Source organism: Aspergillus puulaauensis, chromosome 5 (assembly GCF_016861865.1).
Source record: "Aspergillus puulaauensis MK2 DNA, chromosome 5, nearly complete sequence".
NCBI lineage: Eukaryota > Fungi > Ascomycota > Eurotiomycetes > Eurotiales > Aspergillaceae > Aspergillus > Aspergillus puulaauensis.
Genome location: NC_054861.1, coordinates 4,081,080 through 4,104,853, shown reverse-complemented (window position 1 = coordinate 4,104,853; position 23,774 = coordinate 4,081,080). Strand labels below are relative to the sequence as shown.

Below are 23,774 nucleotides of genomic sequence, written 5' to 3'. Positions count from 1 at the left end.
AGTGTAAACCTGCATGGCCAGATCAACCCCGCAATAATTCATCTTAGACTTTTGTCAGGTTTCTCATCTCTTTATCACGTAAAATGAGGATATCAAATTCTCCTTGCAGGGCAATTTCCCTGGCGTTCCTGCTCTCCACCGTCCTCGCCCTAAACCCTGCAGACGGAGATAGAACACCCAAGATAGTAGACCTAGGATATGCGAGATACCAAGGAACTGCTCTGTCCGGAGTCCACCAGTTTCTGGGAATGCGATATGCCGAACCGCCCATAGGCGACCTGAGATGGCGGGCTCCACGAGATCCAAGTCCCATACCGGGCATCCAACGGGCAGACACCGTGAGCACTGAGCACTGAGCACTGATCGCTCGGGGCGAACTGCGAATGAACTGACTCTGATCAGCTCCCCCCTATCTGCATCGGCCTCGGCGAGACCACGACCGCGAACAAGACAGAAGACTGCCTGTTCGTCAACGTCTTCGCGCCGTCCAACGCGACGCCAACATCCAACCTCCCAGTCTGGGTGTACATCCAGGGCGGCGGATTCGTGACGAATGCCAACGCAAACTACAACGGATCAGACCTCGTGGTAAAGTCTGGGTCCGGCATCATCTTGGTTAATTTCAACTATCGCGTCGGGCCTCTGGGGTTTCTCGCCGGGGCGGAAGTTCGCCGAAACGGCGACGTGAATGTTGGCCTGCTGGATCAGCGCAAGCTGTTACACTGGGTCCAAAAGTATATTCACTCAGTAAAGTGCCCTGATTCGACACAGTCCGTGGAGACACTCACTAACGGCCGTTTAGTTTGGGGGCAATCCTGGACATGTGGTGATCCACGGCGCCTCTGCAGGGGGCACGTCAGTCACGCACCACCTGGCCGCCCACGACGGGCGCGACGACGGGCTATTCGTAGGCGCAATTGGGGAGTCGGTCGCTTGGACACGCTCCTTGACGATCCGCGAGTCGGATGCCAATTTCGCACGACTCGCGGCGCGCCTCAACTGTACCGGGGTGAGCCGGATGCGCTGCCTGCGAAGGCTTGACGCCAGCACCATCCAGACTCTCGGATACACACCGCACGAGGAGGCCATGGCTCTGGAGAGCCAGCTGCTGTTCCAGCCGGTCATTGACGATGATCTATTCACGGCCCCGCTGTACCGGCTCTTCGCGCAGGGCAAGTTCCTAGCCGTGCCTCTTATAGTAGGCTGCGACACCAACGAGGGCAGCCTGTTTGCGCCCAACGCCTCGCAGCGCAGCGAAGTGGTCAGTTTCGTGCAAGGCTGGTCCCCACAGCTGCATGGCCCCCAAATCCAGCAGCTGGTTGATCTTTATCCCCCGGCCGAGTTTGCGCCAGTGCCGGGGCGCGCGCGGTTCTTTCCGCCAGCATCGCAGATCTTTGCTGACGGGGTCTTTCTGTGTCCCACCGCGTGGATCGCTAGTCGTCGTCGTATCCAACGAGTGTGGAACTACCGTTACAACGTCCGCGATCACGTCGCTGTCGCTGCAGGGCTGGGCGTGCCGCATACCTTTGAGACGGAGGCGATATTTGGCCCCGGCCAGGCAGAGAGCATCAGGCCGGGTTTTCTGGGTGCCGGGGCCTCGTACAGCACGTACAACGCCGCGGTGGTGCCGCTGTTACAGAATTACCTAATTAGCTTTGTGAAGGACCTGGATCCCAATTCGTTGCGTTCGTCAGGATCTCCGTTTTGGGAGCCATTCACGCCAGACAGCGCTGTCCGCTTGAAGATCCAGACAAACCGCACCGCCATGGAAGCCCTGCCTCTCGATCTACAGGGGAGGTGCGATGTTTGGTATAGTTTTGAAGGCATCATGCAGGAGGAAAAGTAGCTCCGGAAGTTTAATGACCTTATGGTCTAAACAAGTAAATCTGCAGTTATACCAAGAGGCTAAGCCAAGCTATACACAAGAAGCAGATAATGAAGAAACGTCAGAAGTAGAAGTGAAGAGTCCAGCCACATTTATAACCATCCATAACAAGCTTAGTTACCCTTGGCCCAGTCGCGGACCTTGGAGTAAGGGCTGTCCCTCTTGGTGAGCACACCGCGCTTGGAGCCAGCGTGCAGCAGGTTGTGCGTGTCCACGTCGAAGCAGGAGTCGGTCACAGTAGCGCTTTCACTGCTCTCGCCGCACAGAGGGTACTTGGTCTTGGTGCCCATGTCGCAAAAGTAGTTCTCGGCCAGGTGCACAAAGTCAGGCCCCATGGAGGTGTCGGAGTCGCAGAGACGCTGGGCGGAGTGGTTGGTAGAGTTACTGACGACGAGCTGCTCAGCGGCCCAAGCAACACGGGGCACCTGTCTGGCACGCAGGCGACGCTTGCTGATGTTCAGATCACGGCGAGCCTTGCTTGCGGCAGTCCAGAAGTTGATATCGCCGGGGTCTTCCTCGGTGCGAAGGCCAAAGTCGATGTCGTTGCAGATGTTTGACGGGTCGGTGTTGCCCTCGTCGAACTCCTGCTTCGCGAACCGGGGCCAGCGCACCTGGAAGGCAGTGTTGGGCTGGTCACCGTCGCCGTCAATCCAGAAGCACTTGGGCTGGTAGGACTGGTCGGTGTCGGTCCACATGTTGGACTCGTACCAGGTGCCTCCGCAGGCCTCGCCGTAGTCACCGGAGACGGCGAACTTGTTGCCACCGGCCGCGTCGGCCCAGGTAGTGGTCACCCAGGCGATGCAGATGGCGTCGTTGTTGGCCGAGAACAGCGAGTAGACGCCCTGCTGCTCGTGGTCGATCTCGACTTGGCCGACTGTGCCGTCGCCGACACTGCCTGGGTCGGCAGTCATGCCCTTGAAGTCGCCAAAGTCGTTCCAGACACGGCTGGAAGAGTTAGAATGGGCTATTGTATACTGGATAGGGAGTTTATATTGGACAGGGAGGCATACACGTCTGGCAGGTCTCCGCCGGCATCTTCAGTCCCGCCATTCTCGCCGTCAAGGCCAACCGCGATCTTGATAGTAGAGCCAGGCTCAGTCTTGTCAGCGAAGTTGGTCAGGCCGAACTGGACAATACCCAGCACTCCGGCAACGACTCCAATGGCCTGGACAGCAGCGGCCATTTTGATGGGAAAAGGTACGAAGATGGAGGTGGACTGCGAAGGAGGTCGAGATGGAGGCTTGAGATACTCTGTTGAGATGGAGAGTGGCCAGAAACACCAGGTACCAGGGCGCCTTTATATACCCCGAATGCAGATCAGATACGCTGCAGACTCCAACGGTCGGACTGGATCGACTGCCATCACGCAAGCCAGCTTTGATCATCTCCCGGACAATCCTGCCTTGGCTAAGGACCCCGATGGCGCACCGAGTTACATCGTGCAGGGGCTAAATCAACCATCACAATCAGGGCGATGACCAGTTCATCACGATGAAGCAATCGCCGTGGGGGCCATCTCATCTGCACCCGGCCTGGATAGTGAGTAGATTGAAATTGGATACAGTGATCGACGGGGCATTCCTTAGCTCTCTGGGGGCCACGACCCCACGCGACCATGTGCAGCAGCCTGTGGACGGAGAGCCAGTGTGCAACAGATCGGCACAGTGGCAATGCACTGAGCACCTTCTTGGCTGCAGAGTCTGCGTGGGTCAGACGTCCAAGAGGGCTGGGATTGGGATAGATGATAGGGCATCCCCTGGCATGCCGGTGGCACAGCCCGATCTGCAGACAGACCATGGCCTGCTCATAAGCCCTAACCAGCAAGTCTTCATGCTGTGATATCATCGAGCCGTCGACCTGGCTTGTATTTCACATTGCAGCATAAAAGATGTCTCCTCGCCCTAAGTCATGACTCCTATCACCCCTGCTCAGCCCCAGATACACCCACAACTGTTCCCCTTTTGGCATCTTGCACGATTCCGACTTCCTACATCATGTGGGTCATCTCACTCTACTTCTTTCTGGCCCCCATCCCCTCTATCCTAGCGCAGGATCTCCCCGCCGGGCTGGCCGGATGCACTGAGGTCGACTGCCCCAACGACGGCTGGGACTCTTGCACGGTTGCAGACGAGACCTACGCTGGCATCGGGCTGTCAGGAATTACAGACGTCCCCGACTCCCTCGATGGCATTTCCCTGGTGAAGGGAGTGCACATCGAGGACAGCGAGGATAAAGGCGACACCCACAACGGCGCAGACAAGACCCGGCCATTCCGGTCAGTATACTATCTTGGGACACCTGCCAGTGTAGACGCGGACGACCTCTCTGGCTGCGCTGTGGTCTTCAACGATCCTCCCACCGGCCACTTCCATCAACCCCTTATCAACGACAGCGTCAATGTCGACACGCGCGCTGCCTACGGGACCTGTCCGGACGTGATCAAACAGGACTGCATCGACAAGCTCACCGAGCAGGCTCGCAACACCAAGTACAACGGAGCCAGTCCATGCTCTACACTCCAGTCGGCCCTGCACGACAACCCTCCGGACGAATGCAGCGACCTGACAGGCGGCGGCGACGGACTGGGCAAATTCGATGTTGTCTCGCTGGGCAACTTGTCGACCATCTCCAAGTCGGACAACGCCTCCTCCAACTGCTGGCCTGTCCTGCCCAAGTCAAACAACCTGGCCCAGCTTGCCGATAACACCGCAATGGTATGTCCTGTTTGCCACTAGTATAGGCGATGCTGATACCAGTCTGCCCCGTAGGGGAACTACACGAATAAAGGCCTCCTCGCCGAGATGTACAAGATTACACCCGTCCTCACGGTCTTCACGTCAGGCAACAACAGCAATAGTCTCGTAAACAAAACCTCGGCATCCCTCACCTGCCTTAAAGTTGTGACGACTGCGAACATCGACAACGGGTCTGATACTGACACTGATACTGATACTGGAGCCGCTGCGGTGTCGACAGCAAGTATAGTTGCGGTTACCCTCGGGGCGCTTGCTACTGCTGTGTTTGCATTGCTTTAGATGGTATCCATCATCGCTTGTTCATAGACTTAGTTCCTTTAGTGATATACGTACGCTTAGAATGATAGCATGATTTTGGTATGATGCGAAGAGTACTTGTACAAGACTGGGATCTCCTGCTAAAGGCTCTCTTTCTGATACGACATTGTATCCCAGCGTCTGTTGTCCTCGCACCCATTAGAGAAGAGGAAGTGGGAAATGAAACTCGCCGCTGCTGGCTGAGCATTTGGGTTACAATGTATCTGTACTGCGTGGCATTTATGCTCAGGCAATTAAAAGAAAGAAAGGAACCCAGTAAATATCAGTATACCATTGTAGTAGCCATAGGGTATTCTGGACCTGTCTTTAACTGACGGCCGTTAGTACTACGTGCTGGTATAGAGGCCAATCAATGTGAAAGAGAATATTCTACGAATGCCTCCTTGTGTCAAGTAAAAGCAGAAGAACAGAAAGGAAGAAAGAAAGAATAGACACAAATAATATCAAACAAAACACAAAAGAAATGCAAGCACAAAGCTATCGCCCACTCCTGGATTGTCGAATAGCCCAGATACCAACAGGCTCAAGGCCCAAGGAAGACCATCAGCACTGCAAAATATCTACAACACGTCAGCCATTTTGAACACTGTGTACGAGGATACCTGTGAGTACTTACGCGGCTGCAGCTGCCAGCACCTCCTGAGGCTTTGCATTTGACGCTATCCCCACAAGCCCGAAGAACAAAACAGCAAAGACCGTGCTCAGCCCCAACCTGGCGGGTTTCAAGGGAATGTAGGACAAGGCCCAGACTGGGCCAACCATCAGCAATAGCCCGGTGATGGAAAAAGCCCAGGCCACAGCCCGCTCCTTGCGCTTAGAAGAATAGAATCGAATATCCTGCGAGACGGGAAATGGAAGGCCGGTCTTGGGTGCCGGAACCTCCCACAATCCCATGCGGCGGAAACGCTTTGACTTGTTGAGAATTCGCAGCAGGGGGGCTTTCCGCTGTGCGCTGACGGGAAACAGGTCCTCATGATCAAGATATTCTTTTTCCTCGGGGGCTATGGCGTTCTCGTAGTTTTTATGCCAGGTGTGGAGGCTCGTGATATCCTTCTCTTCGACCGAGTCGCAAGCGCCAAGCTGCAGATAAGACGCCATGTACTGATCTATATGTAGGATATTGTCAGGATTCCAGACGAACCGAAGAAGAACAGGAGGAGGTGGTGATCGTACTATACTCCTTTAACTTGGTCTGAGCGCGTCTGGGAACTGGCACTCGTTATCCTGGTCGTTCAAACAAAACGTCCCATTGTCGACTACATCAGACCCGGGATGCATGCAGTGAGCGTCGAGCTGATCCAGCTCCTTCTCGGTACGCGACAGGCCGTTCTGCATGCTCAAGATAATACGCGTGTTCAAGCGATCGAACCGACGGAAGAAGCAAAATGCAGCATCGGATGCTATGTCGTTGGCAAAGTGCGGGTAGCCTATCGAGGACGTCGTCAAGGTCAGGGCATAGTATCAGACGGTGGCGAGATCCAGGGGACTTACCTATGTATTTCCGCGGGTCGCTCTCCATCTCCTGATCTGTTAGTTCGGTTTGGGGTGGAGGCACAGTTGACATGGAGGCCGTAGAAGGAGTATGGCGTTCTGGTAGGCCCTCGTCAGGGCTTGCGGAGCTGGTACTGGACACCATTTTGCACGGTCAGCAGTGTTGGGGAAATGAGAAAACAGAAGGGTAGTAGACAGAGTAAATACAGCTTCTGTGGGGGAAGAGGTCTGACCCTGACAGCGAGACAGGCAATTGAGATGCTGGTTACACAGACGGAAATGCTTCCAAATAGGTCTGAGACCTCAGGGCTGGAAGAGCATCAAACGCCATTACGAGCCTCCCCATTCGCGCAGTCCAATCCACTGTCTCGGATATTTCGTGTCCATGTTCTGGTCTGCCCCTGAGTTCGTCTTCTGCAATGATGGAAGCTGAACTTCTCTTCAATCCCTCCAGATGCTCAATCAACCACCTACGCAGCATCTACATTCCATCTCCGCACTACGCACGGCGATATCTCACATCTGCTGTACGAAAAGGCCATAGAAGTGGCCGATATCGGGCCCATGCCGCTATTGGGCCCAGCAAGTCTGCCTTCTGGCGAGCAGAGCGCACCAGCGGCCGGACAACCACCCGAGCACGAAGAACCGAATGACGAAGCCGAGGTGCACCCGCGAGAAGACAGAGAAGCGCCACAGCAACAACCATCAGATACACCAAACGAGAGCAAGGGGGGGTCCAAGGAAAAGCGTGGCAGGAAGGGTGGGAGGAAGCTGGGTACGGCAGCTGGAGACAGTGGCTCCGACTCCGACGAGCAATGGAATGAGGACTCCGACGAGGATGGCAACGAGCACAGGCGCTCCCGGGCAGATTCCTGGATTCCCAGAACGTGGAGGAAGGGAACGTCTACTCCTAATATGCAGGCGAACAGGGCAGCAGAACGCAGTGCGACATCTGAGACTCCGGCCGCGATACGGAGATGCCGTGTCTAGCAGTTTCATCGTATCTGGAGTTACCCTCGGAGAGTCTTTGCCGCCATATTTGGGAGCGAAGCTGAGGCACAGATATACGTAAGTGAAGGTTGTATTCGGTTGAGTGCGAGTGCTGATCAAGAACCTTCACAGTCCTCCGGATAAAGGCCCAAGTCCCTCTTGAAACTCATTCTGTGGCTGGCGTTTCATGTTTAGCTTTGTGTATTCTATGTTTAATTGATCCTACGTTTGGCAATGAAAGAAAGGCCCTTCAAGCAACAGACTGGCTCCCTTGATATTTCATTATGGATTTTATTTCTGCTACGGCCTCAACCAAACCTATGGCGACCTCCTACAAGGATGAAAGACCAAAGAGGCCCGAGGAGCACTATCGTAAAGGGTATAAGAATGCCACAGTTTCCTTCGATTAGGAACATTCCAGATTCCACCCCAAGGAATTTCCTGTTTACTTTTAGCTATCATGTCTAGTGAAGAACTCCCCCCCGTTGCCGCCACGGAGGTAGCAGATTTTGGAGACGAAGTCCAGGACGATGCGGGTTTGTGCGCAATCATGGCCTTTGCAGCCCAGAGTATGGACAATGCCGGTGCTTTCAACGTACTTTCAGGCTGGCCGGCTGTTTCCATCCTGTGCAACGAGCCTCTATTCCCAGTGTGTAACACCTCCCCAATGAAACCGTATTGTTGGAGCTAAATTATAATCTCTCTAGGATATGGGCTTTCTCGTGTCAGACGACCAGATCCAGCAAGCGATTGACGCACTTGATGCTAACCTGGGATACCCTCGCTGCGTCAACCCCAGGTGCCCGGCCTTCAGTGAGGATCGATATCCCGACGACCCGCTCTCTGATCCTGTGCGATTTCAGGCGGTTGGAGCTGCCCATTTCCACATCGGCCCATCACGGTTTCCGCTGGCTCTCTATCCAATGTCCCAGATGGTCTGGTGGCTCCACGACTTGAATGATGAAAGCTCTTGCTTGACCCTCGCATCTGCGTGCAAGCCCGCGTCGTGGGCTGGGCTGTATCCGGTCAGAGTCCTCACGCAGCGCACCTTTGTCGAGTCCCTGATTTTGTGCCGTTGTCGAGACTACGGCCGCAATCCCAGGCTCGATTCGTTATGGTTTGAACTGCTTGTCTTTCTCATTCAGCCCAGCGTGGATCTGGCTGATGAGTTCATGCCTCTCTGGCTCGCCTTTACCGACCCAGACAACGTCCATGATCTTGACGCTCTGTTATGTGAATTTCGTGATACACTGACTATCACGGACGACGGCCTCCCCGCTCATCCTGCGCATTGCCCCGGTAGTGAGTAGGTGCAATCCATAGACAGAGGCCCCGTATATTCATTTCGTTGCTTTAGTTATTAAGTACTCCCTGGCTCGTTGGCTCTGTTGTCTGGCTCTCCACTCGGCGGACAGTAATCTTCCATCAATCGGAATAACTTCATAGAACAATGCACCCCACTTTCTTTTATTCTCATCCCCGCATTATCACCATCCTTCCGTACTCTCCATGATACTTTCCAGTAAACCGTCCCCATGTTTCGCACTGTCGAGGACCGACCAACCCCAGAGGAGGTGTACAACTGGCGGCTGTACACCGAGGCGACGATAATCGCCACGGGCTCGCTGCTGTGCGTCGTCCTCTACAGATCCACAAGACATCACTAACGGGGACCAGGTTTGGCTATGATTCAGCCTTCATCGGAACGACCATTGCCCGGCAGAGCTTCGTGGATGCCTTCAACATCACTAAGTCCGAGGCTGCTGATATCTCGAGCAACATCACGTCCACTTTCCAGGCCGGCGCTTTTTTTGGCGCAATCTTCTGCTTTCTATGTGAGCTTGACATATGTTACCCTAGTCTAGCCTCGCTAATTACGTGCTAGTAACCGAGAAGATCGGACGGAAATGGGCTCTGCAGGCGAATACGCTTCTGTTCCTGGTCGGAGCGATTATCATGACGGCTGCCACCCATCAACTATCGTATATCTGTATGCTGTTAAAAGTTCGTACTCATACGTGCTCATACTAATACCTCAAAGACGCAGGACGCGCACTGACCGGCATCGCCTGCGGCGCAATCACAGCAACAGTCCCAAGCTACATCGCCGAGCTATCCATCGTATCAATCCGGGGCATCCTCACCGGCTTCTTCGAAGTTTCATACCAAATCGGCAGCCTGGTGGGCTTCTGGATTAATTACGGAATCAACCAGAACATGGACAACTCCTCGATGGCGAGTTGGAGAGCCCCGATGGCAGTCCAGATCATCCCAGCCGGCGTCCTCTTGCTCGGGGGACTCGTCCTCCACGAGAGCCCTCTATGGTTGATGCGTAAGAACCGAGAGGATGATGCAGCGACTGCGCTGGAGGTGCTGAGGAAGTTACCCCGGTCGCATCAGTGTGAGCACTCCAGTTGGTAGTGGTAACCCGACAAACTGACAAGCCCCGGCAGACGTACAGGAAGACATCGAGATGATCCGCTCCAGGCTCCAGGACGAGGCGCGCATTGCAGCCAAGTACGGCCATGGCTCGTGGGCGTACTTCCGGGGCGCTCTATACGAGCTCTCGCGGCATGGGATGTGGAATCGCGTGCTGCTGGTGTGGTGTGCCTTTGTGCTGCAGAATATGTCCGGCGCTGCAGCGATCAACTACTACTCTCCGACGCTATTTGCCTCGCTAGGCATCACTGATGTCGCGCTGTATACTGGAATCTACGGCCTGGTGAAAGGTGGGCGGCTCCATCTGCTCGTGTACAAGCATTAACCATCTGCTTCAGCGGTCGCGTCGATCATTTTCTACGGCGTGCTCATTGACATCTGGGGGCGTCGACGGCCGACTATCATCTCGTCCCTTGCCTGCTCGCTTTGTCTCTGGTTCGTGGGTGCGTATGTCAAGGTCGGTCATCCAGCCGATATCATCGACGCGGGGGCCGAGTTGTCGCCGTCCACAGAGGCAGGGGGTAAAGCAGCAACGGCGATGATCATGATCTACTCGGTTTTGTAAGCCACTTCTTCATTTCCAGGCCTGCTACTGACTCTCTTAGCTGGTCCTTTGGCCTCAATGGGATTCCGTGGATTGTATCGGCGGAGATCTTCCCAGGTGCACTGCGAAACCTGACAGGAACATGGGCTGCACTAGTGCAAAGGTACGTCTAAATCATTTTAACAGTATCATTCTAATTCAAACAGGTTAATCCAGTTCGTCATCACCAAGGCGCTGCCCTACATCTTCAACCGCTTCGGGTACGGCACCTGGTTCTTTTTCGCCTCGTGGATGATGCTGGCTACCTTGTGGTCATTCTTCTTCCTCCCAGAGACAAAGGGGCGAACTCTCGACGAGATGGATGCCATTTTGTAAGTTTCCTTGCCAGAAATACGGCCGTTGACTGACAACTGCAGTGGATACGAGGCCGGGCATTCGTCCAGCAGCCAACAGTCCAAGATCGTCCCACTCGGCACAGCAGGTCTCGATGGCCGCGAAGGGACAGTTTAGCTCAGCGGTTATCATACTTTTGGCTTGGGGTCTAATGGTCTAATTTGTCTGTTTAAAGTGTAGGTCTGCTGGTGGAGGGGCTGGGACGACATTGATATCTCAGTATCACAGCAGGAGGTGGATATATATCTCCAACCCGGAAGTGGGTGTGGTCAGACCGAAGGTTCTCAGCCCATTAAAGAGTCAAATGTTAAATTCAAATCGCCACTTTTAATACATATATTCATCTGAAGTAAACATTACACTGCTGAAGGACTGCTCTGAGATAAAACTAGTGGATGTTCGTTTAAATTACCGGATTAGGAAATCATAACCTCAACTGCACTACTTAATTTGGACATATTTACGAAGTGTATACTCAATCAATCAAGTCTCTTACTATTCTTACTGACTTCGCACAAAAGGATCCAGCGGAAAGACCGAATTCTCAGCAGACACCCCGTCATACACATATTCCCACCGCGACTTCAACCCATCGGGTGTCTTCCAAGCCAGCTCCGGATCTCGGAGCCACAGCCGAACCAGATGACGACGCTTCGCATCAGAGTCCGTAAACTCGGCGCGCGCATGGAAAATCGAAAGATTGTTGACGACCTGGATATCGCCCTTGTGAAAGTCAAGCGACACCGCCGATTTCTCCGCGAGGTAATGCAGCGCATCCAAGGCCTCTGCCTGGGCTTCGGTGATAGGCGGAAGGGTCGCGGCGCGAGGTTTCCCCCAGTATCCCGTGAAGTTACGGCGGGCGTACTGAATAATCAAGCGCTCTGGAGAATCACCATCTTCCGGCTGGTGATACAGCAGCGACCGACTGACGGCTTCCTTTCCCTGGTCGGTAACCCAAGGCTCGGCAAGGGTGTGGATGAGATCGGGTCTGGTGCGGGCCAACTCGTTGTATACATGCCAGCTGCTAGAGAGATAGCTCTGGCCGCCGCTCTCTGCCTCTTCGAGGGCGAATAGAGTGATAATGTCGCCTGCGTCAGTGTGGAAGACCTGCTTCTCGGTTGTATACGCCGGCGCTTTGATGGTGATGGTGTCGACCTTGCGACTGAGGTCGGTGATGTGCGCGAGGACTACATCGGCCGGCTGGCCTTGCCAGTTGGTGTCTTGACGCCCGCGGACTGGCCCGATGTGCGAGGTGATCCCTGCGTAGATGATGATGTTCTCTTCGCGGGTGTGCTGGTCGACAGGGACACCGCGGATTACCTTGAACCCGCGGCCTACATGGATTTCCTTTGAGATGGAGCGGAGAGTCTCGTGTAGCTTTGGCAGGGGAAACGTTTCCTGGTTGACAAGCCCCAGAGGCAAGTGCAGAGCTTCTTCGTTAGCCAAAGATCTTGTAATAGGTGATGTGGCGTACCCTTGAAGTGCTGGAGAGCTGCCTCCACTTCTTTCAGGTCATCTTCGGTAAGATGGTAGTTCCAGTCGTATACCTGGGCCAGATCCTTTCCATCCCAGGCGAGATCAGAGTCGAGCTTCTGCGGAAACCCCTCTGGCAGCGTCCGAGGGAGGTCTTGCTGCTGGCGTCGCTTTGTGCGGGCGGCGTACTTGATGGGATCCGGCAGGTACTGGATATCAGGCTGGCCAGGCGGGCCAACTGGCACGGGCGCGATAACTGCAACAGGGGCCATTTTAGCAAGTGCAATATGCGATAGTATCAGTAGATGGACAGCAGAGTTAGACGAAGAGCAGAGGGAATGCCCCTCTTTCACCCAGTCGCGATCGCCATCTACGACGCTGATGGCGTTAATGAGACCCCGCATGGGTTTGATCATCAGACGCTGTGATCACGACAAGCATTGCCAAGGGGGTTGATAGGGCATTGGATACTAATAAATAGAGATCTCACAGGGCACCGGCTTTTCCCGCGAGTTTATGGAGCCGGTCGCTCATTTAAGTGCAGATTGCGCCATCGCAATGTCACCCAGCAGTAGAGCAGCGGCAGGACGGATATAAACACGCTCCCCCTTTTAAATGACATTCAGGTACAGATCCATGGCTCCCCTTAACAAAGACAGCGCGGTGGTTGAAACCGCCGTGGACAGGGACAGCGACAATGCCGGGCAGGACGACGACGTTCAATATGTCAAGGGCCACCCTGTAATCCACACTGGTCAGTTATTCTCTCTCGACACGAGACAAGTCTGACTTTGTAGGCGCCGATGTCTCGAAATTCATCATCTCTGACCGCGATGACGGGGATCCTGCGCTGACCTTTCGCTCCATCGTGCTGGGCACCGTCTTCACTGCTCTGTCCAGTGTGATCACTATTCTCTACGTGTTCAAGCCGTACCAAGTGCAGGTGTCGGCGGTGTTTCTGCAGCGTATGTGGTCTTTGCCCTGCATTGACAGCCCTAACCGCTAACATGCCCAGTTCTCGTCTTCGTCTTTGGTAAAGCGTGGGCTATCTTTACCCCCCGACCGGAGCGATTCTCGCGTCCCTGGGTCCAAAAGACTCTCCGGTTCCTGAACTCTGGCCAGCACTTTGGAATCAAAGAGCACGTCGTCGCCGCGCTCATTGCATCCTCGGGGAACAATGGCCTTGCCGGTGTCGAGGTGCACGCCGTCGAGCGGCTGTTCTACAACGTGCACATCTCAGCATCGACTGCCGTCCTGAGTACTTTCTCCATTGCTCTCTGCGGATTCGTGCTTGCAGGTCTTCTGCGCCCGCTGATCGTCTATCCTGCTGAGATGGTCTACTGGTCGACCCTGCCGCAGGTGGTCCTGTATCAGAATCTGCACTTTGACCCGCGCGCCAACAAACGCCGACTGACAAAATTCGGCTGGACCCTGGGACTTGCGGCCGTTTGGGAGCTATTCCCTGCTTATATGGTAACTTGGCTTGGGGGTTTGTCGGTCTTTTGTCTTGCGTCGATGCGCGCGCCGGAGAATACTAGGAAGATCTTCACGACCATCTTTGGAGGCGCCTCTTCCAACGAGGGGCTGGGGCTGCTGAACTTTTCGCTGGACTGGCAGTATATCCAAAGCCTGTATATCTCACTGCCCCTGAAGCAGCAGATAAACTCCTGGATCGGGTATGCGATCTTCTACGTGGTGATGGCCGGGTTATACTACGGCAACGCGTGGGATGCAAAGTCGTTTCCCTTCATGTCGACCTCGCTGTTCAAGAGTGATGGAGACACCTTCTCGCCTGATTCGGTAATTAACGCAGAGGGGACGATCGACTACGACAAGCTCGACAACGTCGGTCTGCCGAATTTAACATCCAGCACCGTCTGGGGGTATCTCACGCAGAACCTCGCCATCGGCGCCCTGATCACACACGTCCTCATCTTCTACTGGAAAGACATGGCCCTGGCATGGAAGCAGGCACGAAGCAGAACCCAGCCTGATCCCCACTACCAGGGCATGCTCAAGTACAAAGAAGTCCCCATGTGGTGGTACATCGCCTCCTTCGTGCTGGCCTTCTTCGCGGGCCTCATCGTGACGATAAAAGGAGAAACCACCCTCCCAGCATGGGGATACCTCATCTCGCTGATCCTCGGCGCCTTCATTGCCCCATTCTCCTGCGTTCTCTACGGCCTCTACGGCACCGGCGTGTCCACCAACCAACTCTCCAAAATGGTCGCCGGCGCCCTCCACCCCGGCCGGCCCCTCGCAGGCCTCTACTTCGCCAGCTGGTCTCACCAGGTCATCCTCCTGTCCGTGAACCTCGCCAACTGGCTCAAAGTAGGGCAATACACCAAGGTCCCGCACAGAATCATGTTCGCCACGCAGGTCTACGGCACCCTGCTCGGCGCCGGGCTCAACTACGCCATCATGATCACAATCGTCACAAACCAGCGCGAGATCCTCCTCGACCCCATCGGGAACAACGTCTGGAGCGGCTCAACAGTGCAATCCCTCAACAGCCAAGCAATCACCTGGTCCCTCGCAAAGCAAGTCTACGGCACCGAGGGCCGATACCTCATCGTGCCCCTGGGTCTGCTAATCGGACTCGTCCTCCCATTCGCACACTGGACACTGATCAAGTTCTTCCCACGGACCAAGAACTGGCCCCTCAACACGGCAATCGTGGCCTCGTTCGCCGGGGACCGGTACTTTGGCAACACGGCGTGGGTATGGTCTGCTATTGCGGTGGGTGTGTTCTCGCAGTTCTGGCTGCGGCAGCGCATGCCCCGGATCTATAACGAGTATAACTATCTGATCGGGGCGGCGCTGGACGGGGGGTCACAGCTTATTATCTTTGTGCTGTCGTTTGCGGTGCTGGGGGCTAGTGGCACCGAAAGGCCGTTTCCGACTTGGTGGGGGAATCCAGAGGGGAATCCGGATCATTGTTTGTAATGAGTATTTATCTATGACCATTGTAAATACGAGTATTTATCTAGTGGTGGAATGAGACGAAGAATATAGACAGTGCGGCCGGAGATGGCATACGGCCCTAACGTGGATGATGTCAAGACTCCAGACTCAGAGTTTCTTTCTTTCACTAACGGTCGATCCGTTTGTTCCAAACCTGATTAGTCTCCGTAAGCTCAGCCTCAGATAGACAGTAAATGGAAAGTCATCGCCGCGTACTCCGGCCGGAGTCCGACTTAAGCCCGAGTCTCTATAAGAGCCCCCAACCACGCCCACTCTCACAAGCCAGTCCATCTTCGATCACAATGTCTCTCTCTGGAAAAGTCGTCCTCATCACCGGCGCCTCCAAAGGCATCGGCAAAGCCATCGCCCAGCGTCTCGCCAGCGAAGGCGCCAGCGTCGTGCTGAACTACAACACCGACGCCCCCTCCGCCAACGAACTCGTCCAGGAAATTGGCCAAGACCGAGCTCTCGCTGTCCAAGCCGACGCTTCCAAGCTTCCAGACCTCGACCGCCTCGTTGACGCCGCCGTCACCAAGTTCGGCAAGATCGATGTCCTCATCCCCAATGCCGGCATCATGCCCATGCGCGACCTGGAACATACCACCGAGGAGGACTTTGACCGCGTCTACAACATCACAGTCAAGGGACCATACTTCCTTGCACAGGTACTTACTTACTCTCTCCCAATTGAACTGTCGTCCGTAGTAACCGACCCTCGCAGAAAGCAGCAAAGCACATCCCGTCAGGCGGGCGCATCGTCTTCGTCTCAACAAGCGTCATCGGCCTGTCCAACATCGCCCCTCCTTATCTCCTCTACGGCTCAGCCAAAGGCGCCGTCGAGCAAATGTCGCGAATTATGGCCAAGGATCTGGCCCGGAATGGGATCCTAGTGAACTGCATCGCCCCCGGCCCAACCACCACCGGGCTCTTCCTCGAGGGCAAGTCGGATCAGGTGTTGAAGGCCGTTGCTGGGAATAGCCCGTTTGGTCGTATTGGAGAGCCAGATGAGATTGCGAATGCGGTTTACTTTCTTTGTGGGAAGGACAGTAACTGGGTGTCGGGGCAGGTTCTGAGGGTGAATGGCGCGATGGCATAACTCGCCGTGCATTGTTAAAGGGATGCCTATCGGACAATAAATTATAGATTTAAAAAAGTATCTTCAATATGCTTGAACATCATGACGTCTTCCTCTTCACCGAACGCCATTCAACCAAGAGACTGCCCACAATCGTCGTACACCCCAACGCAACAGAAAGATACCAAGTCCTGGTCAGGCTGCTATCCATAGCACCCAACGTTTCATCCAGCCTATGCGGTGGAGCCAAATCCTTAATATCCCCAAGGCCCAGCTCTTCAATCTGCTTCGGCGTCAATCCCGGCACAATACTCTTCAAACTCCCCGCCAGCAGGTTCGTAAATATCACCTGCGCAACGGCAAGAAAAACAGCCGGGCCCAAACTCTGCGAGAACAAAATCACCCCAATCGCAAGGTTCACATCTGCCGCATTCACTGTCGTCTGCACAGCGGCCTGCGGACCCTGAAGGCCAATGCCGCCGCTGAAGCCCGCGAACAAGGAGTAGAGGATAATCTGGGCTAGGGAGACGTGGAGGCTGTATGTGGTCATCAGACCCGCGGCGATGGGCATGCATATCGAGCCGAGGATCATAAAGGGGGAGTAATATCCCAGTGTGGTGGTGCCGATGCCTTGGAGCATGAGTCCTAGCATAACCCCAACGAGGAGGGGGATCATCAGGTAGCCGCTTTCTCCTGTAGTCTAGAGAAGTCTTAGTACGCTTGCAGTGATGAGTTAGGGACAGTTTGAATACCTTAGATAGAACGAGCTGGTAGTACGTTGGCAGATACCAGTCGAGGACCATGGTCATGGAATTTGTGCAGGCCGTGTAGATGAAGCCGGCGATGACATTGCGGTTTTTGACGATACGGAAAGGAAGCACTGCTGAGTCTCCGCGTCGATATTGATTGAAGACGAATGCGGCGAGTAGAATACCAAACACGACGAATAGTGCAATCACCTTCCCATCTGACCAGGGGTACTTTGTGCCCGCCCAGGACAGGGCGATGAAGAGCGCTGTTAGCGATGGTATGAACAGGCAGTTGCTGATCAGGTCCAGTTCTCTGATCTTCTGGCCCACCGTGAGGCCGTCGTCCCGGCGGGTTCTTGGGTCTGAGAAGAGGAAGAAGATGGCGGTTAGAGACAGAGCACCGATGGGGAGGTTGATCCTATAGAAGTCAATATCAACTCCAAACCGGGTTATTTGTATCTTGAAAGCGTACCAGAAACACCACCTCCACCCCAAAGACTGCGTCAAGGCACCACCCACGACCGGCGCTGCCATAGCTGCAACCAAGTCGACAGACGCCATCAAGCCAATAAACACCGGGCGCCTCTCAAGTGGCAGGATATGCAGCAGAACCGCAAAACAGCCAGCCAACTCCCCCGAGAAGCCGAGGCCGGTCACTGCCCTGCCTACAATGAGCATCAACGACGAGGCAGCGGTAGCACAGAGCAGCGACCCAACCAGAAAAATAACATTGCTCAGCAAGAATATAATCTTGATCGAGAAGAGCTTATACATCTTGGCGAACACGAACTGGAACGCACAAGAGCAGAGCCGAAATGCTGATGCGTACCAGCCCACATCGGCGACAGTGTGGAAGTCGTTCGTGATACTGGGCACCGCCGTAGCGACAATGTTGGTGTCTAGACCCCCGAGCGTGATCACCACCGCTAATGCAATGATCGTGAACCAGAATTTAGTGCCCGTTGGGTAGTTTGGCTCTGCTAGAGAGTTCGTGTCGAGAGCCTCAACCGGCTGGGTTTGTATTGTTGTAGGCGGGGGTTCATTCTGCGGGCCCTGGGGCTCGTTCTTGAGGGAATGGACCTCTGTTGTGGTAGTCGCCATTCTAACATTTAACAGAGTATACTCGAGAAAAAAAGAAGAAAAAAAAAGGAATGGGATTATACAAGGGCGGCTGAGAGTCTGGTTACATTCCTCGCACGCCTCACGCGTCAGCGTTCTCCACCAGCTTCACGGCCAAACAGGCCGAGACGCAAGATAAACATGAGAGATGTAAGGGTCCTATTCATGCACTGATGTGGATATCGACGAGAGTCGGAGGCCTTGTGAATGTACTGCACTGACCAACATTGACCATTGAGTAATCTAGTATCTACGGACATTAAACATCTGCATCACGCAAGGCATTCCATGCAGCCACACCTTCAAAAACCGCCTCGATGGTCCCAAATACCCAGGTAGACATTTATTGAACGTTGCTATTCGCGAATTGGCTGAGAACACGTCTAAAAAGGTCCAAATCTCACTGGGAATTGGCCAATTTCACCTGTGCTGTTCAACGGAGACAAGACATTCCCATATCTTGAAGTGGGCACCGAAGGAGAGCCGATTACCTACGACAATCGATGGGATTACACTGGCAATCTTACCCAAATCAGACTCTCTGCCTGTGGGTCGAGAGGCCCTGCGTAGCGGCTACGAGCCCTTCCATGCAAGGACGCCAGCGCCAGATCCGCAGACGTTCGATCTTTTTATGAAATCAGCAGCCCCTGCGGCTTTCGGGATGTCCTCATTCCAGTCTGTTCTTATCGATAGGGATGGCTTCTTTCCATTGAGAGTTTGTAATTCATTGACTGCATCGGATACTGCCCTAATGTGAAGTTTCTTGCTCTGGATGTGTAATGAGTTATACCTACTAATCAACATCGCGGGTCAATTATTGACCCCACCAATTATTGCTTCAATTATTCTTTCAATTCTATCGCCAAGGATTGAAGAATCACTGCCGCTTTAGGACTTTATGAAGCTATCCGGAAGCTATACAAAGCCCTAGATATTCGTTCATTAGGATAGCGAGCCTCAATTCATCTAGATTTGGAGTTACGGAAAACAGCATCTCCACATTTTGTTTTCATTCCAGTAGTCAAATATTTGGCGAAAGCTGTTTGCTGGGATATGTACTATCGCTATTTTGCATTGATCGTTGCGCTCGACGTGGCGACATACGGTCTCGACATAGTATGGCTCTGGGCAACAATCAAAGGATGGGGGAAGATGGAAGGTTCTACTGTTTAATATCGTTTATATTGGATCTGGCAAACCCTCTCACTCCTTCTCAGTTCACACTACTCCTGGCGTTAGAATTCATGTCTTCCTGCTGTAATACAACTGTTTACCATGTAAATATATATATAAATATATATGTAAGAAGAGGCCCGACCAGACGGAGTTGAATTACCCACGACTGAGCGAAGCATGTTCCTCATCAGTGAAGCACAGAACAGCATATAATATGTAGTGATGGCAACTACGTAAATCCAACAAAATAATAAGAGAAGCATAATAAAAAAAAAACGAAGAAAAATAAAAGCAAAAAAGAGCATGACAAGGACGAGATTCGAACTCGCGCGGTTTCCCACTGGTGGAATAATCCTAAAACCAGCGCCTTAACCACTCGGCCACCTTGCCGCAATATGAAAAACTGCTTAATTCTTGTGCTGTTGCGTCTGTGTGTTATGGATGTCCGAAACTTTTCGGGATTCTCTGACGGAGTTAAGGGTCATCACAAAGGAATGACGTCCACAAGCTGCCCACGTTGGTCCTTAAAAGCTGGCCTTTCTGCTCGGTTGAATACATATTGCACATCCTTAATTGAATAAACCAACCCACAATGTCCGTGACCGTCAAGACCGTTTCCATCCCTGGCGTGGCCTGGGCAATCGCCGCCAACATCCACCTTCCACCGAACTTCAATGACAACAAGAAATACCCTGCTGTCGTATCCGCCCATCCAATTGGCTCCTGCAAGGAACAGACATCAGGTAATGTATACGGCAAGGCCATGGCCGAAGCCGGCTTCGTTGTCGTAGCGTTTGATGCCTCCTTCCAAGGCGCCTCTGGCGGTTTGCCTCGCTTCGTCGAGAACCCCGAGTTCCGCGTATCTGATTTCCGATACGTGGTCGACTACATCCAGACCCTGCCCTACGTGGACTCGGAGCGCATCGGCGTGCTGGGCATCTGCGGTGGTGGCGCCTACGCCCTCAATGCAACCATGACCGATTACCGCTTCAAGTGCTGCGTGGGAGTCACACCCGCCAACTTTGGCCGTCTTGCCCGCGAGGCCTTTGGCGGGTTCGACCCAGCCGGCGCCCTGGAGAAGATGGCCAAGCAGCGCACAGCTGAGGCACAAGGCGGCGAGCGCTTCGTGATGAACTACCTTCCTCCAACCGTCGAGGACGCCAAAAAGGCCACTTCAGACATCGATATCATCGAAGCAGCTGAATACTACAAGACCGACCGCGGCAAGACGGAGTTCGGCTGCACCAGTGCTTTATTTTCATTCAACAGTGCTGCCGCTGCATGGGATGCCTTTGCCTTTGCGGAGAAAATCATGACACGCCCTTTCCTTGTGGTTGTCGGCGATAAGGTTGGGGGCTTCGGCGCGTACCGCGATGCCAGCGAGATCCATGCCCGTGCTGCGTCGAAGGAGAAGAAACTGCTTGTTCTTCCCGGTGTTTCCCACTACGAATTGTATGATAAGCCCGAGGCTGTCAAGCCTGCGCTTGATGAGATCCTGCCGTTCCTGAAGACGCACCTAGGCGAGGCAGCATGAATAGGAATCCGCACCCGGCATTACAGGCACTTTCCATCGGACATAATAATGACTATCTGCCTGGGGAACTGGCCGGAGGTAAGGGCGATTACTGCCAGAGGTGTCATCATGAATGTACACAGTATGGGTCCAGGTTGTTGATCGGGGTGCCACTCCGAAAGATTTCGGAGACCCACAGCCTCCATACCTGAACCTAGAACTCTTTTAATTGAACACAATTCACTAAAGAATATTCATTATTTGATCAAGGCTATATAGCGTGTGATCTAGGATGGCCATTGTCTCGGGCGAGTGTTGTGGTATAATGATTTGGACAATGCTCGAGCGTGACAGATGTGTATCGATACAAATATCTAAATCTTAGGCATGAATGTCTATTTTTCTTCAGTCAGTTTCCAATATAATGGCCCGAGTAATTCGGGCTGAATCTATCTTCTGTAAAATCCCAGGCTTAGTTCGAGACTTTGGACGGTGGCACTGACTCCGCCATTTCTAGTCGTGGATGGCATTTCTGTTGTATCAGTTAAATCGGATAGATGAAGAATCGATTCTCCAAGTCAGTCAAATCCAACATGGTAATATCGACCTTCCTGCGTACCACCGTGCCATCTGTATCATACTGTTCGACCTCGCCAAACTCATGAGCGAGTCTCTCCTCCTCCGTCAAACTTTCAGCCCACGCTTTACGCTCCGCATTCCGACGCTTCAAGATATACCGAATAACGAACAGTATAACCGGTGTACCCGTCCAGCTGACCACAATCTGCGCAATCCATGCCCCATAATAGCGCGGCGCATCCTTGGGAACCCATATCTGTGGGGAGCACAGATTAGCAATGGAATATCCAACCATGAACATGACATTGCGGGTGAGTTTCTTGGTATAGCCGGAGGCCGACGAGGTCGTCCAGCCAAGCGCGATAATATACGTGTTTCCATATGTATGTCCCGCTAGTAGCAGACATGCCAGCATTGCTAGCTTTGCGTCCCAATTGACTGCCACCATGCCAATACCGCCTGCAATGGCGGGGATACACCAGGCCAACCCATGCAGGGCGAGATTCGAGGGCCACCACCGCAGGGCAAAGACTCCTGCGATGCAAACCGCGACACCAAAGCCACCCCCTGCTGCCGCTACCAGGGTTGAGCCGAGATCGTCCACGCCCAGAGCCTGGGTGATGAGATTCTGCTGGCCGTAGGTGAGGTTGTTAGACATCATCAGCGTGAAGGACTGCAGGGCGAACAGCCACGAAACGGGATCGCGAAGGGTTTCGATAAAGTGCGGGCGTTTGAACTGCTTCTGCTCAATCGAGCTTTGGCTTGATTCGTGCACCCGTCTGATTGCGTGCACCTTCTCCTCCAGTGTCAGGAACTTGGCCTCGCCGGGGTTACTTGGGTATCGGAACCAAACAAGGATAGAGAGAAGAGTCGAGACACCGCCTGTGATGATCATGAAGAGCTTCCAGGGTAAGATATTGCTGTGGCTCCAGAGTAGACCGTACGAGATAAAGGCGGCACAGACAGGGGCCAGCGCCGAGGTGATCCAAAGAACTGGTTGCAGAAAGGACTGTTCGTGGCGGTTGAAGAACATGCCAATTGTCATCTCCATCGCGGGCACAACGACCGATTCAGCTGCCCCGAGGGCCAGTCGCAGGACTACCAGACCGGCGTATCTTGTGGCGACGCAGTGAAGGAGGAGGGTGACACCCCACATGAAGACGAGCCCAGCGACGAATTTGCCGAATGGAAGCCTTTGCATGGCATAGTGTCCGGGCCACTGCGCGACGATATATCCTAGAGGGTGTTAGAAGAGACTTATGAAGGAAAGGCTCCAGCTTCTGCGTACCGACATAGAAGAAAGTCCCGAGGTTGTTGTACTGGGCCTTGTCAATGCCAGTCTCTTCGAACAAGCCCAGCAGGGCAGAGTAACCCAGGGTTGACTTGTCAATCTGGAACAAGTCAGCGAAGATCATCGACACCACGTCTTGGACCCAACATACAAAGAGTAGCAGGTTGATAGCGGACAGTAAGCCCATCACATGCCAGTATAGCTTTCGCCTCAGCTTCTTCTCCTTTTCAGGCGTCAACGGACCAAACTCGTCGCCGTGGTCCTCCAAGATGCGCAGCGTAACGTCGGCATATTTTTCATTAACAATAGTCTCGGCCTCCTGTGGTATCGAAGAGGCCGCTGAGTCGGAGACCTTGGGCTCTTCTGGAGCGCCCATTGCTTGTGACTTTATGAAAAAACAGGCAACGACCTGCGAGGGGAAGAGTTGGAGCAAAATAAAAGGCTTGTTGGAGATATTTATCGTTATCAAATGGCGGGATTATGAGGTGCTCTTGCATCATCCTCGACTGTCTGACAGTCCGATAAAGTTTGGCCAATGCCCTAATGCTTATGGCTACACGAAGAATGCATAGTCCTCACCAATTGCGTATCCGAGATCCGATATAAATTATGGGCTAACTGTGATTGGTAAATACAACGACAGGGGGTGGAAAACAGGGCTTCCCATTTGCTCAGCCGTACATAAGCCACCATTATGAAGAGAGTTAGAAATAAAACAAGCTCTTAGTCGATTACTGCTCTTATGGGTAATAGATACGAGATCTTAGGTAGCTTAGGCTACGACTATAATCGCTTGAGGTTTACATGAGTAGCAAGGGCTTTCTTACTTTTATGTAATATTTTTTAGCCACTTTACTTTATTTATACTTTCCTAATTCCTAACATTCATGTTACCCATAGGTTCCTCGAAGCACGAATTAAGACTTAAAAAGCTTAAACTACTTTGAAAGTCTGTCGGAAGCAGGCAGCCAGCGACAGCTAATGGATATACTGCACCACTGCCGCCATGTACCAGGAAG

The 23,774-nt window shown here is 53.4% G+C and overlaps 13 protein-coding genes and 1 non-coding gene across 14 annotated transcripts; 8 read left to right on the top strand and 6 right to left on the bottom strand.

The window, feature by feature from the left end:
* Positions 1 to 83: 83 nt before the first annotated feature.
* APUU_51610A (uncharacterized protein) lies at positions 84 to 1,846 on the top strand (the record flags this gene model as incomplete). Its single annotated transcript, XM_041706737.1, has 3 exons — positions 84 to 338; positions 403 to 747; positions 803 to 1,846. The coding sequence occupies 3 exons, from the start codon at positions 84 to 86 to the stop codon at positions 1,844 to 1,846; spliced, it is 1,644 nt and encodes a 547-aa protein (XP_041559093.1).
* Positions 1,847 to 1,998: 152 nt separating this feature from the next.
* On the bottom strand, positions 1,999 to 3,068 carry APUU_51609S (uncharacterized protein; the record flags this gene model as incomplete). Its single annotated transcript, XM_041706736.1, has 2 exons — positions 1,999 to 2,830; positions 2,896 to 3,068. 2 exons carry the CDS (start codon positions 3,066 to 3,068, stop codon positions 1,999 to 2,001), a joined length of 1,005 nt encoding a protein of 334 aa, XP_041559092.1.
* An 811-nt stretch (positions 3,069 to 3,879) lies between these two features.
* Positions 3,880 to 4,920, top strand: APUU_51608A (uncharacterized protein; the record flags this gene model as incomplete). Its single annotated transcript, XM_041706735.1, has 2 exons — positions 3,880 to 4,599; positions 4,654 to 4,920. 2 exons carry the CDS (start codon positions 3,880 to 3,882, stop codon positions 4,918 to 4,920), a joined length of 987 nt encoding a protein of 328 aa, XP_041559091.1.
* A 562-nt stretch (positions 4,921 to 5,482) lies between these two features.
* Positions 5,483 to 6,595, bottom strand: APUU_51607S (uncharacterized protein; the record flags this gene model as incomplete). The annotated part of the gene is made up of 4 exons (XM_041706734.1): positions 5,483 to 5,519; positions 5,576 to 6,065; positions 6,147 to 6,386; positions 6,451 to 6,595. The coding sequence occupies 4 exons, from the start codon at positions 6,593 to 6,595 to the stop codon at positions 5,483 to 5,485; spliced, it is 912 nt and encodes a 303-aa protein (XP_041559090.1).
* A 419-nt stretch (positions 6,596 to 7,014) lies between these two features.
* On the top strand, positions 7,015 to 7,440 carry APUU_51606A (uncharacterized protein; the record flags this gene model as incomplete). Its single annotated transcript, XM_041706733.1, has 1 exon — positions 7,015 to 7,440. One exon carries the CDS (start codon positions 7,015 to 7,017, stop codon positions 7,438 to 7,440), a length of 426 nt encoding a protein of 141 aa, XP_041559089.1.
* A 460-nt stretch (positions 7,441 to 7,900) lies between these two features.
* On the top strand, positions 7,901 to 8,750 carry APUU_51605A (uncharacterized protein; the record flags this gene model as incomplete). The annotated part of the gene is made up of 2 exons (XM_041706732.1): positions 7,901 to 8,089; positions 8,148 to 8,750. 2 exons carry the CDS (start codon positions 7,901 to 7,903, stop codon positions 8,748 to 8,750), a joined length of 792 nt encoding a protein of 263 aa, XP_041559088.1.
* A 225-nt stretch (positions 8,751 to 8,975) lies between these two features.
* Positions 8,976 to 10,933, top strand: APUU_51604A (sugar porter family MFS transporter; the record flags this gene model as incomplete). Its single annotated transcript, XM_041706731.1, has 9 exons — positions 8,976 to 9,070; positions 9,118 to 9,275; positions 9,326 to 9,430; positions 9,482 to 9,841; positions 9,894 to 10,169; positions 10,218 to 10,440; positions 10,485 to 10,586; positions 10,630 to 10,794; positions 10,840 to 10,933. 9 exons carry the CDS (start codon positions 8,976 to 8,978, stop codon positions 10,931 to 10,933), a joined length of 1,578 nt encoding a protein of 525 aa, XP_041559087.1.
* A 384-nt stretch (positions 10,934 to 11,317) lies between these two features.
* Positions 11,318 to 12,561, bottom strand: APUU_51603S (TauD/TfdA family dioxygenase; the record flags this gene model as incomplete). Its single annotated transcript, XM_041706730.1, has 2 exons — positions 11,318 to 12,246; positions 12,291 to 12,561. 2 exons carry the CDS (start codon positions 12,559 to 12,561, stop codon positions 11,318 to 11,320), a joined length of 1,200 nt encoding a protein of 399 aa, XP_041559086.1.
* Positions 12,562 to 12,925: 364 nt separating this feature from the next.
* APUU_51602A (OPT family oligopeptide transporter) lies at positions 12,926 to 15,235 on the top strand (the record flags this gene model as incomplete). Its single annotated transcript, XM_041706728.1, has 3 exons — positions 12,926 to 13,043; positions 13,087 to 13,254; positions 13,305 to 15,235. 3 exons carry the CDS (start codon positions 12,926 to 12,928, stop codon positions 15,233 to 15,235), a joined length of 2,217 nt encoding a protein of 738 aa, XP_041559085.1.
* A 320-nt stretch (positions 15,236 to 15,555) lies between these two features.
* On the top strand, positions 15,556 to 16,349 carry APUU_51601A (putative oxidoreductase, short-chain dehydrogenase/reductase family; the record flags this gene model as incomplete). The annotated part of the gene is made up of 2 exons (XM_041706727.1): positions 15,556 to 15,918; positions 15,975 to 16,349. 2 exons carry the CDS (start codon positions 15,556 to 15,558, stop codon positions 16,347 to 16,349), a joined length of 738 nt encoding a protein of 245 aa, XP_041559084.1.
* Positions 16,350 to 16,428: 79 nt separating this feature from the next.
* On the bottom strand, positions 16,429 to 18,178 carry APUU_51600S (MDR family MFS transporter; the record flags this gene model as incomplete). Its single annotated transcript, XM_041706726.1, has 3 exons — positions 16,429 to 17,028; positions 17,081 to 17,495; positions 17,550 to 18,178. 3 exons carry the CDS (start codon positions 18,176 to 18,178, stop codon positions 16,429 to 16,431), a joined length of 1,644 nt encoding a protein of 547 aa, XP_041559083.1.
* Positions 18,179 to 19,676: 1,498 nt separating this feature from the next.
* Positions 19,677 to 19,762, bottom strand: APUU_t50030S. The gene has a single exon. It is a non-coding gene; the product is annotated as a tRNA-Leu (tRNA).
* A 202-nt stretch (positions 19,763 to 19,964) lies between these two features.
* Positions 19,965 to 20,906, top strand: APUU_51599A (alpha/beta hydrolase; the record flags this gene model as incomplete). Its single annotated transcript, XM_041706725.1, has 1 exon — positions 19,965 to 20,906. One exon carries the CDS (start codon positions 19,965 to 19,967, stop codon positions 20,904 to 20,906), a length of 942 nt encoding a protein of 313 aa, XP_041559082.1.
* A 523-nt stretch (positions 20,907 to 21,429) lies between these two features.
* Positions 21,430 to 23,131, bottom strand: APUU_51598S (uncharacterized protein; the record flags this gene model as incomplete). Its single annotated transcript, XM_041706724.1, has 3 exons — positions 21,430 to 22,700; positions 22,753 to 22,855; positions 22,907 to 23,131. The coding sequence occupies 3 exons, from the start codon at positions 23,129 to 23,131 to the stop codon at positions 21,430 to 21,432; spliced, it is 1,599 nt and encodes a 532-aa protein (XP_041559081.1).
* Between the last annotated feature and the right edge of the window lie 643 nt (positions 23,132 to 23,774).